General features: G+C 52.8%; 1 protein-coding gene across 1 annotated transcript in view; it reads left to right on the top strand.

Moving 5' to 3' along the window:
- GNAO1 (G protein subunit alpha o1) overlaps window positions 1-12,945 on the top strand; it is a 164,200-nt gene that overhangs the window by 94,001 nt on the left and 57,254 nt on the right. Inside the window, exon 3 of the mRNA XM_052655427.1 lies at window positions 2,475-2,616. Coding sequence (XP_052511387.1) covers window positions 2,475-2,616 — 142 coding nt within the window. The remainder of the gene's footprint in view (window positions 1-2,474; window positions 2,617-12,945) is intronic.

Here is a 12,945-nt window from a genome sequence, read left to right as displayed (position 1 = left end):
CCCTCCCCGCGCTGAGGTCTGGTGGACGCCTCCGGGCAGAAAGCCAAGGCGATCACAGGACTCATCCCTCACAGGACTCGCCACGCTCGCTTCCCTTCCGTCCCAGATCACAAGTCCCGCGCTGCTTATTCTCCAGTGTCTGAAAGCCCTTGTTTCACGTATTTTGTCCAGATCTCTAGTTGTTTACAGTGGGAACTAACAATTCCCTTTGAGATTCCCTCCAGGGTAGTACACATCCATGATGCAGACTGGATGTACGCTCAAAAACTTGTACAAAGCTGGATTTAAGGCTAATAAAAGACAGTGAAAAGGCAGTGGGGTCATTTTGATCTGCTTCTTAGAGAAGCTCAGGATAAAGGCTCACAACCCAGCACCAAGTCACATTTTATAATAGAAATCGTTACTATCCATCAGCTGACCTGGGATAAGTAAACCATGGTATATCTGTAGGTGGAATCTGGTTTGACGGTAAAAAGGAAGGGAGTGCTGACGGATGCGACAGCACAGGTGACACAGATGAACACGGCAAGTGAAGGAAACTAGCCACAAAAGGTGACACTTCGTCTGATTGCATGTATGTGAAATGTCTAGAGTAGACAAATTTGAAAACAGAAGGCAGATCAGATGAGTGTTTGCTTCCTGCTGGAGGTGGGGGATGGAGTGACTGCTAATGGGTACAGGATTTCTTTGGGGGAGGACAAAATCATTCTGAAATTAGAGATCACTGCCCAACCTTGTGACTATACTAAGGAATGGTGAATCTCACATTTCCCATGGGTGGATTATATGGTCTGTGAACTCTTATCTCAGTAAAACCGTTTATAGAGAGAGAGACTCACTAGCAGTGTTCTCCAGTACCGAAGCACATGCAAGGCTGGAGAAGGGCTGCAGAGGTAGTAAGGGAGTCTGAGCTATTACACGGGTGGATGTACACGTCACAGGTGGTATTCAGTCTTGGACTGAAAAACGTGACCACAGGAGAGTTTGCAGTTTACTGGCAGATGACTAATGTTGGATGTATGTGTGTGTACGTGTGCGTGCGTGCTCAATTGTGTCCGACTCTTCATGACCCCACAGGCTGTAGTCTGCCAGGCTCCTCCGTCCATGGGATTCTCCAGACAAGAATACTGGAGTGGGTTGCCATTCCCTTCTCCAGGGGATCTTCCCAACCCAGAGATCAAACCCACGTCTCTTGCATTTCCTGCATTGGCAGGTGGATTCTTTGCCACTGTGTCAGCTAGGAAGCCCCTAATGTTGGGTGTTAGTCTTAAAATCCATTTGTCTTTTCTTAATTACCTCAACCGTGAGCAGATTCTTGCAGAGTCTCAGTTTTACCCCCTTTCTAGTTTTCTCTGCTTCCTGGGCCCTTGTCAGCAATGGGCACCATCTGCCGGGCGCAGGGGCCTCAGGGCATGTCCTGCCTCAGCCTTGACCCCAGCTGAGCCTGAGCACAGAAGGGCGCTGAGTGTTGCGCGGTCTCCGGGAGCTGCAGCGTCACCTCCGTGTCCTCCATGTCGGGTTCAGAGCCACCAGAACAAGGGCGACACAGTGGCCACATCCCAACCGAAGGTGGAGAGCAGGCCCTCTCCTTCACAGCCACCAGAACAAGGGCGACACAGTGCTCACATCCCAACCGAGGGTGAACAGGCCCCCTCCTTCTGCTGGCTCTTCTGTTGTCAAAGATGAAGGTGGTTCGTTTGAAGTGAGTGACCTTTCCTTCGTTAAAAGCAGTGGAAGTTTGCTGTGAGAGAAAAATGTGTTCTTCATCTGCAGGCTTTTTTCAGGGTCTTCAACAGTATGCTCCTGAGTGGATATTTAAGCTAAAACCCTGAGCTTTGCTTAAAAATACTATTGGCAAGACTTCCCTGGTGGCTTAATGGTTGAGAAGTCCGCCTGCTGATATAGGGGACAGGGGTTCAGTCCCTGGCCTGGGAAGATTCCACATGCCTCGGGGCAGCCAAGCCCGTGCCCTCGAGGCCTCACCCCACAACAAGAGAAGCCGCGCACCACAGCTGGAGAGTGGCCGCCACTCACCGCAACCAGAGAAAGCCCACACACAGCACCGCAGACCTAGAGCAGCTAAAAGTAAATAGTAAAATATTCATGACAAGCATATATTGAGTGTCAGTGTGTGTTCTGAGTGCTTTCAAGTGTTGTCAACCCCTGGACTGATCTTGCTTCCATGGTATATAGGGAATATAAACAGACTGCCTTTCTTTTCTCCACAATTTTGTTTTTAAAATTTTTCGGTAATTCCGGTAGATTTTTCCTTCAGATATTGTGGTGTGACCACAGCAGCTCAGTAACTCAGCATCCAGGTTGGACCAGGCCCTCAGCCAGCTAAGCCAGGAGGTTGGCCGGGGATTGGGGGGAAGTAGAGAGGGAGGGGAGGGGATGGCCTCCCACGTCTGACGCGCTATTGCCAGGTGAGGCCAGCGCGCTCATCAGACGTGCTGTGTGTGGTTTCCCTCTAGGATCATCCACGAAGACGGCTTCTCTGGCGAAGACGTGAAGCAGTACAAGCCGGTGGTCTACAGCAACACCATCCAGTCCCTGGCAGCCATCGTCCGGGCCATGGACACTCTGGGCATCGAGTACGGTGACAAGGAGCGAAAGGTAGGCCACTGTGCCCGTGGGCGCGGGGAGGAGACAGCCTGTCCCTGCTCCCCGCGTGTTCTCTCTATGGGGCCGGGCTGCCGAATGGGGACGGGGCGAGACTGTGCTCTGTCACCAGCCAGGGCACCCATCCACCTGGCCAGTGCAGCCCAACAGGGGGCTCCGGTGGTGGGCAAACCGCCACAGCACGATCGCGACGGAGATGACAGACCCAGAATTCCAGGGTTTATTGTGTAGATGAGAAAGGGTTGGTGACACTGCCCTAAATTGTGACCCTCACAACATTGTCCAAGTACATGCCCTTGGGCAACTCACTTGAACAGAAAAATATATTTTTAGGCACTACAAGCCCCACCTGGCCACCATCTCCCCTCCTTAGGGCAGCTTTCCTTTCCTTGCTGGCGGTGGGGGCAGCTGTTCAAACCCACTCTCTTCCTCCTTTGCACCAGGGGGCTGTGTTTTCCCTGCCTCCAAGGTGAGTCTGAGGACCAGGGGCACTCTCCTTCCTGCAGGAAGTTGACATCCTAGAACAGGGACAGTTTTCAGTTGAGTTTCCAGGCTTCTGATAGGTGGTGAATGGAATAAGTCATAAAAACTCTTATTTGCAAACGTCTGCATTCACTGAACGTTACACAGCTATACTGGAAAAGCCAAATAAAAGGGGCGAGGGGAAACAGCCTTGGAAAGTTCTCTGCAGGAGTGGCTCTTTGTCTCCTGCTGTGACTCTGAATCCCAACCATCCTCTCCTTGTGACCTGAAGTGTGAGGTGGGGAGCAGGTGGAGGCCGTCGAGTGCCTGGGCCTCTCGTTGGAGCCTCTGGATAGAGAGCGTTAAGCTCCGGTTCCCATGTGGCTTGGTTGTGCACTGTGTATATATCCTTTCTTTGCCCCAAAATCACCTCCCTCATGGAGGAAAACCATCCTCACCTTCGCTGGGTGTAATATATCATCTGTGACAGATAGCTTTAAATGTAAAATTCAATGTTATATGCACAAAATCCTAATTCTCTGCGACAGTCATCCCAGCTCAGGTATCGCCTTCCCCCCGGAGGAGGGGAAAGTGAGTGACTGAGGATGTCCAGGGCCAGCCTGGGGTGGGGAAGCCAGGCGCTGCCCCTCAGGGAGGAAACCCTTCTCCCTGGGGATGGGCTTTGGTTTTGGTCACAGAGCCAGGGCCATGGAATGAGGGACACTGCGAGCTCTTCAGTTTTGTTTGCACTAAGAATTCACTGAGGATACAGTGTGCCAGGCCTTGCTGGAGATGTGTGTGTATGAGTCACTCATTCGTGTCCAACTCTTAGGACGCCATGGACTATAGCCTACCAGGCTCCTCTGTCCATGGGATTCTCCAGGCATGAATGCTGGAGTGGGTTGCCATTTCCTTCTCCAGGACAGTAGAACTGGAGAGACCAGTCAGCAAAGAGCAGCTCAGATCATCAGATGTAGCCAAGACAGGTTACAGGACTTCATTCATTTTAATAATAATGGTCACAACAGTTACACCAGTAGCTCTCTTGTACTGAGCACCTACTAGAGGCCAGGCAGTGTGCCATAAGCACTTTGCAAGTATTAACTTACTTTTGTCAACTCGGGCGGGCGTTAAAGCAGGAAATGCCCGGTCTGATCTTCAGACATGGGACAGGCCTTTGGTCTCTCTGTCTGCCTTTTGGTCAAAGAAAGCTTAGTGCCTGAATCTCAGTTAACCAGATGACACAGTGCAGAAGGCTCACGTGTCCATAGCACACACTTTACACAAACACACCCACCCACCACAGCCTGCGAGACCTTCCAAGAGGTGTGTGTTCACTGCCACGCCCACCTCTCAAGCAACTCTTCCTTCCTCAGAACCTCCTGCCCTGATTATAACCCAAAACAGCGTGAGTTTGAAATGCTTTTCTCCTTCAGTTTTGGAAAACGTTTGTTGTTCCTGGAGGATTTTGTTTTCCCAGTTTATTATCCTGAGTAGAGAGGTGGTTGCTTGGGTATTGCTAGGAACATGATGTGTTAAGGTCTATACCGCGGGGCCCGTCCGGCTGTTTCTTGTGTGGTGGAGACAGCCCTCAAGTAGAGGGTTGGGAAAGGCTCCACTGAGAAGGGAGGCTGAGAACAGAACGGGTGCTCCCTGGAGACGGAGGAGCTGGAGCCCAGTCCTCTGCCAGCAGGTGGCACCACGGCACTCAGCCTTGTCAGGAAGTCCTCCAGGCCCCGGGACATCTCCTCCTCCTTTATTTCACCTTAGGCCACAGTGAGCCAGGCAGCTGGAGAAGGTGTTCCCTGGGAGTGGCCTGGCGTGGATTTGCTGTCTGGGAGCTGCTTGCAGGGACCCCCCCACCCCACCCCCGCCCACCTGCCTGTGTATCAGCTGTGGGGGGTTTGGAGAGTGAGGTGGAAGGGGGCAACTACTTCACACTAGATGGCCAGGGAAGGTTCCCCTGAACCTGAAAGGGATATTTGTGATGAAAAGACCTAGAGAAGGAGCCGAGGAGGAGCCGTGGGAGGAAGAGAAACAGAGGCTCCAAGCAGACACCACCAGGCCCTAAGAGAAAGTGAGCCTGGTGAGTTGGGAGTGAGAAGTGACAAAAAAAATAAGAGGCACAGAGAGGCAAAGCGATTTATCCAAGGTCATTCAGCACAGAATCCGTATTTATAGATTTGTAACCCTAAGGAAACTATGATCCATGTGGCTCAGGTCCAGGGCAGAGCCCCATTTAAAGAGGCACAGTACAGCCAGGCAACACAAAGCTTCAGAGCCCTGTTCTTCGGAGTCTCTCCCCAAACTCAAGGTACTCAGAGGACAGCCCCCACTGCTCGTCTCACAGGGCCTTTCCTGCCTTCCCCCGTCTGTCCCAGTCCTGCTCTCTTGAACCGCTTTCTTCCTAAGTGCCCCGACACCGTCTCTCTACACACCACCACGAGCCTGCCAGGCTCTCCCCCTCCTGCCCTCTTTAGTCTTCTCGCTTGTCCGACTCTGCCTCCTGCCCTCTCCCTCCCTCTCCCCATCTCTCTCTTCCCGTCTCCAGCTGTCTCTCCGTGGCTCCTTCTCCCTGGGTCTTTCTCCCCTTGCTCCACCTCCTTCCTCCGCCTCCTCCCCACCCCTCTCTGCATCTCTGTCTCCCTCCTTCCTCCCCGCTCTCCCTGCTCACCCCAGCTCATTGTCATGTAAATTGTCCTAAACTTTGAGAGGATCTTCCCCCTCCCTCTTCTCCCTCCATCCTACGCCCAGGGCCTGCATCTGCATCACAAAAGCAGAGCACCTCCTCTGGCTGAACTGGCCTCAACCCTGACACTGGAACAAAATCTGGGGGAAACTGGGCAATCAGAGGATTAGGAGGTTCATTTGGGCAAGCCAAGGATGGGGAAAGTCTATGAACACTCCCTTGTGATAAATTTGATCACACCCACGTGTATATAGAAATACACACAAAATTTATGTCCATATGGAACGTATACTTGCATATGTAAAGCACATTATAATGAGACAATAGCAAAGAAGTAATGCTTTGAACTTGTGTGAGGCTTTATTCAGTTGAAAAACCCTCTCATTTTCATTTTTCCTTTGTGCACGTCTTATTTCTCCCACTAAATTTTGAACTCCCTGTGGGCAGAATATAGGTCTTACCCATCTAGTACAATGCCTAACACAAGAAGTATTGGATAAACTGCATTCCAATCCCAGTTCAACCACCAACTGTATGGCCCTGGATGCATTATAGCTTCCTTGGGACTTCTGTCTGTAAGATGGGCATAATTCTAATACTGTCCCCTTTCATCTGGTGTTAAGGTTAGATGAGGTGATGCACGTGAAACGCTGGGACAGTGCCTGACACGTCCAGCACCTAACCGGCAGTGCGGGGCTAAGATCAGTGCTGGTGCTGGAATTGCTACCCAGTCTCTGCCGGTTCACCAAGGGGCTTCGTTGGAGTGCCCCCTCCCTGCCCTGAGATGAGATATGGTACTCTTTGGGGAGGCAGAATCAGATTTCACACTTAGATTCCAGAACGTCACAGAATCTCCTCTGGTAAGAGAAACCTTGCCGTTTAAGTCACACAGTGGAGCGCTGAACACGGTCTCCTTTTGAATCAGGGAAATGCTGTGATGCTGTCTCCACGGCGCAGCGCTGTGTACCCTGTAGTTCACAAGAATTCTGAAACAGATGGAAACAAGGATGCTTTCTAGTCTGTATCTGCCTGAGTTCCTTGGGGTCTGGAGAAACCTCAGTGGGTGCTGTCAGGTCTGATGGGGGGCTGGGGAGGTGACAAATGAAGGCCCAAACCTGAGGCCGGAAAGAGGCTTCCTCCAGGCAGCAGCGCGTACATCACCATGTGCTAGACACTGCCACTCTTCCGCTGTAGCAGGCCAGCCCCGGCCCAGCTCTGACCCTCTGCCCGCCCAGGCTACAGAGCTTGAAACTCCTCCGTTTAAGACCATCTAAGTCTGGTGCTCCATTTTGCAGATGAGAGCCCCACCTGGCCCCGACAGGAAAGAGACTTACTCCAGGGATGACGTGGCAGGCCGGCACTAGAGTTTGAGGTTTTCTGAATCTCTGCTCAGTTCTCTTTCCATCTCAGCAGCCTGCCCAAAATCACTCAGCCAACCTGGGGCCTTGTCTTTCATTTGGTGGGTCAGCCAGTCATCCCACAAATACTCAGTGAGCAGTCACAACACCCCTGGCAGACAGTGCATGGGGAGGCAGGGTTAGATGCAAAAATGAAAGAGGGAGCCCACCCTTTGATTTGCAAGGCCTCCCCAGCTCTGCAGGGCTCAGTGCAGCCAGGTCAGCTTGCTTGCTGTCATCTGAGACTGGATCAGGCCCCAGGCCCTGGGTTTGGGGCAGGTGTCTGTTTTTTAAGCCCTGCCATAAAGAGTGCCACACCTGGCTGCTAGTACCTTGGCCCAGGTTGGCAGCAAAAGTGGCTCTTCCTGGCCTTCCTCCAAAAAGACCAACTCAGAGGAACAGCAGGTTTCAAGGTGGGAAAGGAAGAGGCGGGGGATTAAAATGCCAGGTTTTGAGATGGCCCTTTAATGCCTTTCCTTCTTAGCCTCTTTTTGGGTTTCCACAGCTGAAGATAGTCGCTCCCTCCTCTGAACACGGTCGTTCTGGAGCTCCAGACCCAGCCGTCTCCCGGCACTCTGCAGCCGGACAGGGAAGGAGGGGAGCCTGAGGGCCAGGACGGTCTTATCTACCTGTACATTCACCCATTCATTCATCCACATAGGTATTCCCGCAGGGGTGAGCAAGACCCAATCCCTGCCACCAGGGCGTAGGCAAGGAGGACAGATGCTTCAGTAGACAATGGTGTTTTCCTTTGATTTGGTTTTAATTTTTATTTATTTGTTGGCTGTGTTGGGTCTTGGTTGCCGTGCACAGGCTTTCGCTAGTTCCGGCAAGCTTGTGGTGTGGGGGCTTCTCCTTGCGGTGGCTTCGCTTGTTGCAGAGCATGGGCTCTAGGGCGCTCGGGCTTTAGTGGTTGTGGCGCACGGACTTAGTTGCTCCGCAGCACGTGGAATCTTCCTGGACCAGGGGTCGAACCTGCAGCCTGTGCGTTGGCAGGTGGATTCTCAACCCCTGGACCACCAGGGAAGTCCGGTAGACGGTGTTTTTTCTTTTCATCAAAATGTGGTGATATTGATGCTCCTCAGTGGGTTGTCTTGAGGACTAAATGACTACTAAATGCAAGATCTTAGAGTAGAGCCCGGCACCCAGTAGGTACTCAGGAAAGCTTAGCTGTTGTTAGCATTGTGAGCCTTGAAGCAGAGTGACAACTACTCTAGTTTTCAAAGGTTGGTTAGACGTTACAGATGAATGCCGGAAGTGAGGCATCCCCCTGGCTGAGGGCAGGGATCTGAGCAGTCATGGGAGGAGCCCTGCCTTTGCCTGGGTTTTGTCCTCCTGTCAATGCCCATCCTCAAGAATCAGGAAAGCAGGAGCCAGCTTGGGCTTCTCTCTGTGATTGGCATTTAATGAAGGGGCACTCATGAGAAGAGGATGGTTCTCTTCCAGAGAGCTTTGAGGGCTAAACAGAAAAACATTTTTCTGAGTCTTGATAAAATGCTGAGCCCTTCCCTGCCTTCATAAGTCAAGTTTTGGGAACACACGAGGATATTTCCTTATTGATGGAGGGTCATAGTGGGCCTCAAGGTTCTCTCCGTGGATGTCAGAGATTGTGGTCCAGGCCCAGAGACAAAGGACCTTCCAGTAGAAGGCTGGGCCTAATATGCCACCCTGGGACATTCGTATAGACACCTTACCTTGAGCAAGTCACAGAGCTCCTCTGAGTTGCACTGTGTAAGTTAGGATGTATTTGGCTGCTAGTGAAGACCACCCAACTGTCGGTGTCCTTGACAGTAGCTGCTAAGTCACTTCAGTCATGTCCGACTCTGTGTGACCCCGTAGACAGCAGCCCACCAGGCTGTTCTGTCCCTGGGATCCTCCAGGCAAGAACACTGGAGTGGGTTGCCATTTCCTTCTCCAGTGCATGAAAGCAAAAAGTGAAAGTGAAGTCGCTCAGTCGTGTCCGACTTAGTGACTCCATGGATTGCAGCCTACCAGGCCCTTCTGTCCATGGGATTTTCCAGGCAAGAGTACTGGAGTAGGGTGCCATTGCCTTCTCCACCTTGACAGTAGGGACACCGTCAATTCCTGGACAGGGACTCGTGAGAGATGGTGGCCCTGGGGCTCCTCGAAGCATCAGGCCTGGGTCCACCCTGCAGGGCCCTCTGGTTGCTCGTGGCTCCAGGTAACACCTCCCACAGGGACTCCAGGGCAGAAGGAGAACACGTCGCCCAACTTCGAACCACACATCAGCCTAGCAGGAGGGAGCTGAGGAAAACAAAAATGTGGCTTTTTTTGGCTCTAGTAGGACACAGAGGCAAGAGAGAAGGGGGCTGAGGGATGGCACCAGTCACCGCTGGCCACTCTGCCTGTGAGCTGCTGTGGGGATCTGTAAGAACATGGAAGCAGATGTGCTGAGTTGGTGGGAAGTCCCGTCTGGAGGCTAGAAATGTGGTACGGTTGGGGAGCTACTCTGGGGAAAGTGTGCTCCTCCAAGCTGGGACACAGGTGGTTGTAACTTCTTCTCTGGTTTCTGCCTTTGTTTGCCCATTTTAGTCTTCTCCGGCCGATATAGCAACAATACCATAGATGGGTGGCTTAAACAACAGGAACATATTTCTCACAGTTCTGGAGGCTGTGAAGTCCAAGGTCAGGGTGGCAGTAGATGAGGTGTCTGGGGAGGACCCCTTACTAGTTCACAGACAGCTGTCTTCTCACCGTGTCCTCTCGAGACGGAAGGACTGGGATTGATCTCTGGAGTCTCTTATAAAGGCATTCATCCGCAGTCTCCTCCCAGACGCCCCGCCTCCTAATATCAGGACACTGGGGATTAGGTTTCTACATAGGAATTTTGAGAGGACACGGTCGGTCTATAGTACCCACATCAGAAGCTGGAATGTTGTCCCAAGGGGCACTGGAGAGGAGAAGATGGTTGGTGGCAGGCAAATCTCCTGGCAGCGCAAAGCTATGCCAGAGTGTCTGGGAGGAATGTCCGTGCAGAGGAACCTGGGGTGCGGCTCACTGAAGAGAGCAGGGCAGTCCACCCCGAGACCACCACCCACCCGGCCTGGCGCCCCGGCTTCCCTGGGCAGGCTGGGTGACTGCCGCGCCTGGCCTCCATCCGGCCCCTCCATGGCATGGCTCGTGGAATGAGTGGGTGTTCAGGCCTGCGCCTCGGCCAGTCTCTGCACATTCATCGTCTACAGAAAGAGGTGTGGAATTTTAAAAAGAAAAAAGGAAACCTAATGACTCCAACTAACAGTAAATGAAAACCACAGGCAGTGGTGTCTTGCGCTTCGGTCTCCTCCCTCCCTCCCTTTCTCTTTCTCTTTCTCTCTCTCTCTCACAGTAGCGTACACTCCCCTCGTCTGTCTCTCCCTGTAAGCCCTGAATTACCTGGCTCTAATGGTGAGAAAAATGTTATGACTGTGGAAAAAATGGTGAAAAAAATGTTATGACTATGCAAGTGAATATTTCCGAGCATCAGGATAGGGGGTCCCCACTAGTGGCCTTTCCCTTGAGTATATAAGGGGCCCCCATGACAGCCCTCAGTCTACCCCCACCCCCTGCATTTCCACCGGCTACCCCACAGGAAAGCCAAGAGCCTCCTCTTTGGAGCGGGAGTGTTGGGGGCACATCTTTTGGGCTCAAGGTGGCAAACAAGCTGCCAAGGATCTCGCCCAGCCTCGGAAGACATAGAGGACAGCTCAGAGAGGCCTTCCTGGCCAATGCTCATGTGCTGAGGCTCCTGGCATGTTGAAAAATGAAGAATTCTTAAAATAAGGCCGCAAAATTGTATATTTTTAACGGGCTTCCTCTGGTGGCTCAGACAGAAAAGAATTTGTCTGCAATGCAGGAGACCCAGGTTCCATCCCTGGGTTGGGAAGATCCCCTGGAGAAGGAAGTGGCAACTCACTCCAGTAATCTTGCCTGGAGAATCCCATGGACAGAGGAGCCTGGTGGGCTACAGTCCATGGGGTCACAAAACTGAGTGACTAACACTTCTAAATGTATACTTACCAAATTAATACTTTGGACCCACCATTAATGCAATGCAGTATAATTTTGCTACCCAGAACATAGTCAGAGGAGCTATAAGAATGTTAGTACGCAGTGCAGGGCTGGCTGCACGGTCCCGTAGGGGACCCAGGTTCAAGCCTTGTGGTGAGCACTGTCACCGTTCACCCCGGAGGGTGGTCTCTCCCTGACCACGTCTGTTACCTAATTTGATCCAAACTCCACATTGGAGCCCCTTGTGGATGACGGACCCTTTCTGAGGGACCTGGTGTTTTACAGAGGAGCCAGGGGACCCAGAGGTGGACTTTGGCTCATTGTGGGGTGTCAGGGGTGTGCTGAGGCAGCCGTGTGGGTGAGATAGAGAGGGTGGCCGCGGAGTGGTGTCTGGGTCCCTCCGCAGCTCGAAGGCCCTGCGCTCTGCATGCCTGGGCCGGAGGGGTGTAGTCCCACACAGGCAGGGTGGCGGTGGCTTCCCCAGGAAAACCAGCGCCTGTCTGCCCTTGTCATAACCACACACACCCATCTTCCTCTTTACTCGGCTCCTTCCCGTCTTATTTATTTACGCCTCCACAACCTACTGGGGTCTTGCACCACTGCTGAAGACCCCCTCTGGATAAGAAAGGACACTCTTGGTCACCAAAGATAAGAAAGACAATCAAACTGGCTTGTGAAAGCGAAAAAACACTCCCCGGGTCCAGGGAGGAAGAAGCCCAGAGGGCCTGCTGCAGGGGAGGCTCCACCAGCGGCCCTGATGAGCTGCCCTGGCTCCTCTTCATTTCCCCCGTCCCCCGCGGCCTTCCCGTTGGACCCACAAAATCACTTCTCATCTTGCAGGAAAATGGCTGTCACAGTTACATCACCACCTCCTCCCACTCCCCCCGGCCCCGACCCTGGAGCATCCCTGAATGTGCAGAGCAGAGGGTGTGCCCTTGGACACCCTTCCCTGAGAAGCCACTTAGATCCTGGGAGTTGCCCTCTCTTCTTGGCCCCACTGAGATCACATACCCATCCCTGAACATCCCTGAGCCAGTCACTGTGACCAAGGGGATGCGGTACTCTGATTGCCTGAAGGGTTCCTGGGACCAGAGTGAATTCCCCAGGAGCTCATGAAACAGGAAATGGAAGCAGAAGAAAGAGATCCTGGGGAGGCCACCGTAGCCATCCTGAGTACTCTCCTTGACTTCAGCACTGCCCACTGTGCCTGATTCCTATCGTATTGGTGGATGGCCAGCCACACTCAAGCTACTATAGCAGGATTATGACGTAACCCAGTTGGGCTGGAGCCAGAGCTGCTCCTCCCCTAGTGGCCTCTTCCCTCAGTGGGCCAGCCAGGATCCCGGATGCAGCCGCCAGCCCACCACTCACCCTTCCCTTCTTGCCTTTCAGCTGGGGCTGCAGCAGGGGGTGATGGCAGAATGGGGGATGAAGGCAGGTGGAAGACATGGGCCTGTGTGTGGGTATATCTCCTGGGAGACTCCAGTTTTCCCAGCCCACCTGAGCCAGCAGGGACCTTAGCCATGCGCCAGTCAAGGCTTTATTTAGAGCCAGACCAGTGCAGTTGTAGAGGGCCATGCCCAGGGGGAGGCAGCTCAGCAGGGGTCAGAGCCAGGGCTCAGAGTCAGAGATATAACCTTGAGTCTTGGCCTTGCCTGTCATCAGCTTTAGACTTCAGGGTGGTCACTTGGCTCACTCAACCTCAGGTTCCTCATCTGGAAACTGAAGGTAATAATAACAATGACCTACTCACGGGGCTGTTACGGT

The sequence above is a fragment of the Budorcas taxicolor genome, chromosome 18 (genome assembly GCF_023091745.1).
Source record: "Budorcas taxicolor isolate Tak-1 chromosome 18, Takin1.1, whole genome shotgun sequence".
Classification (NCBI taxonomy): Eukaryota; Metazoa; Chordata; class Mammalia; order Artiodactyla; family Bovidae; genus Budorcas; species Budorcas taxicolor.
Note: the sequence above shows the minus strand (reverse complement) of the source record. Positions and strands in the feature narration are given on the sequence as shown.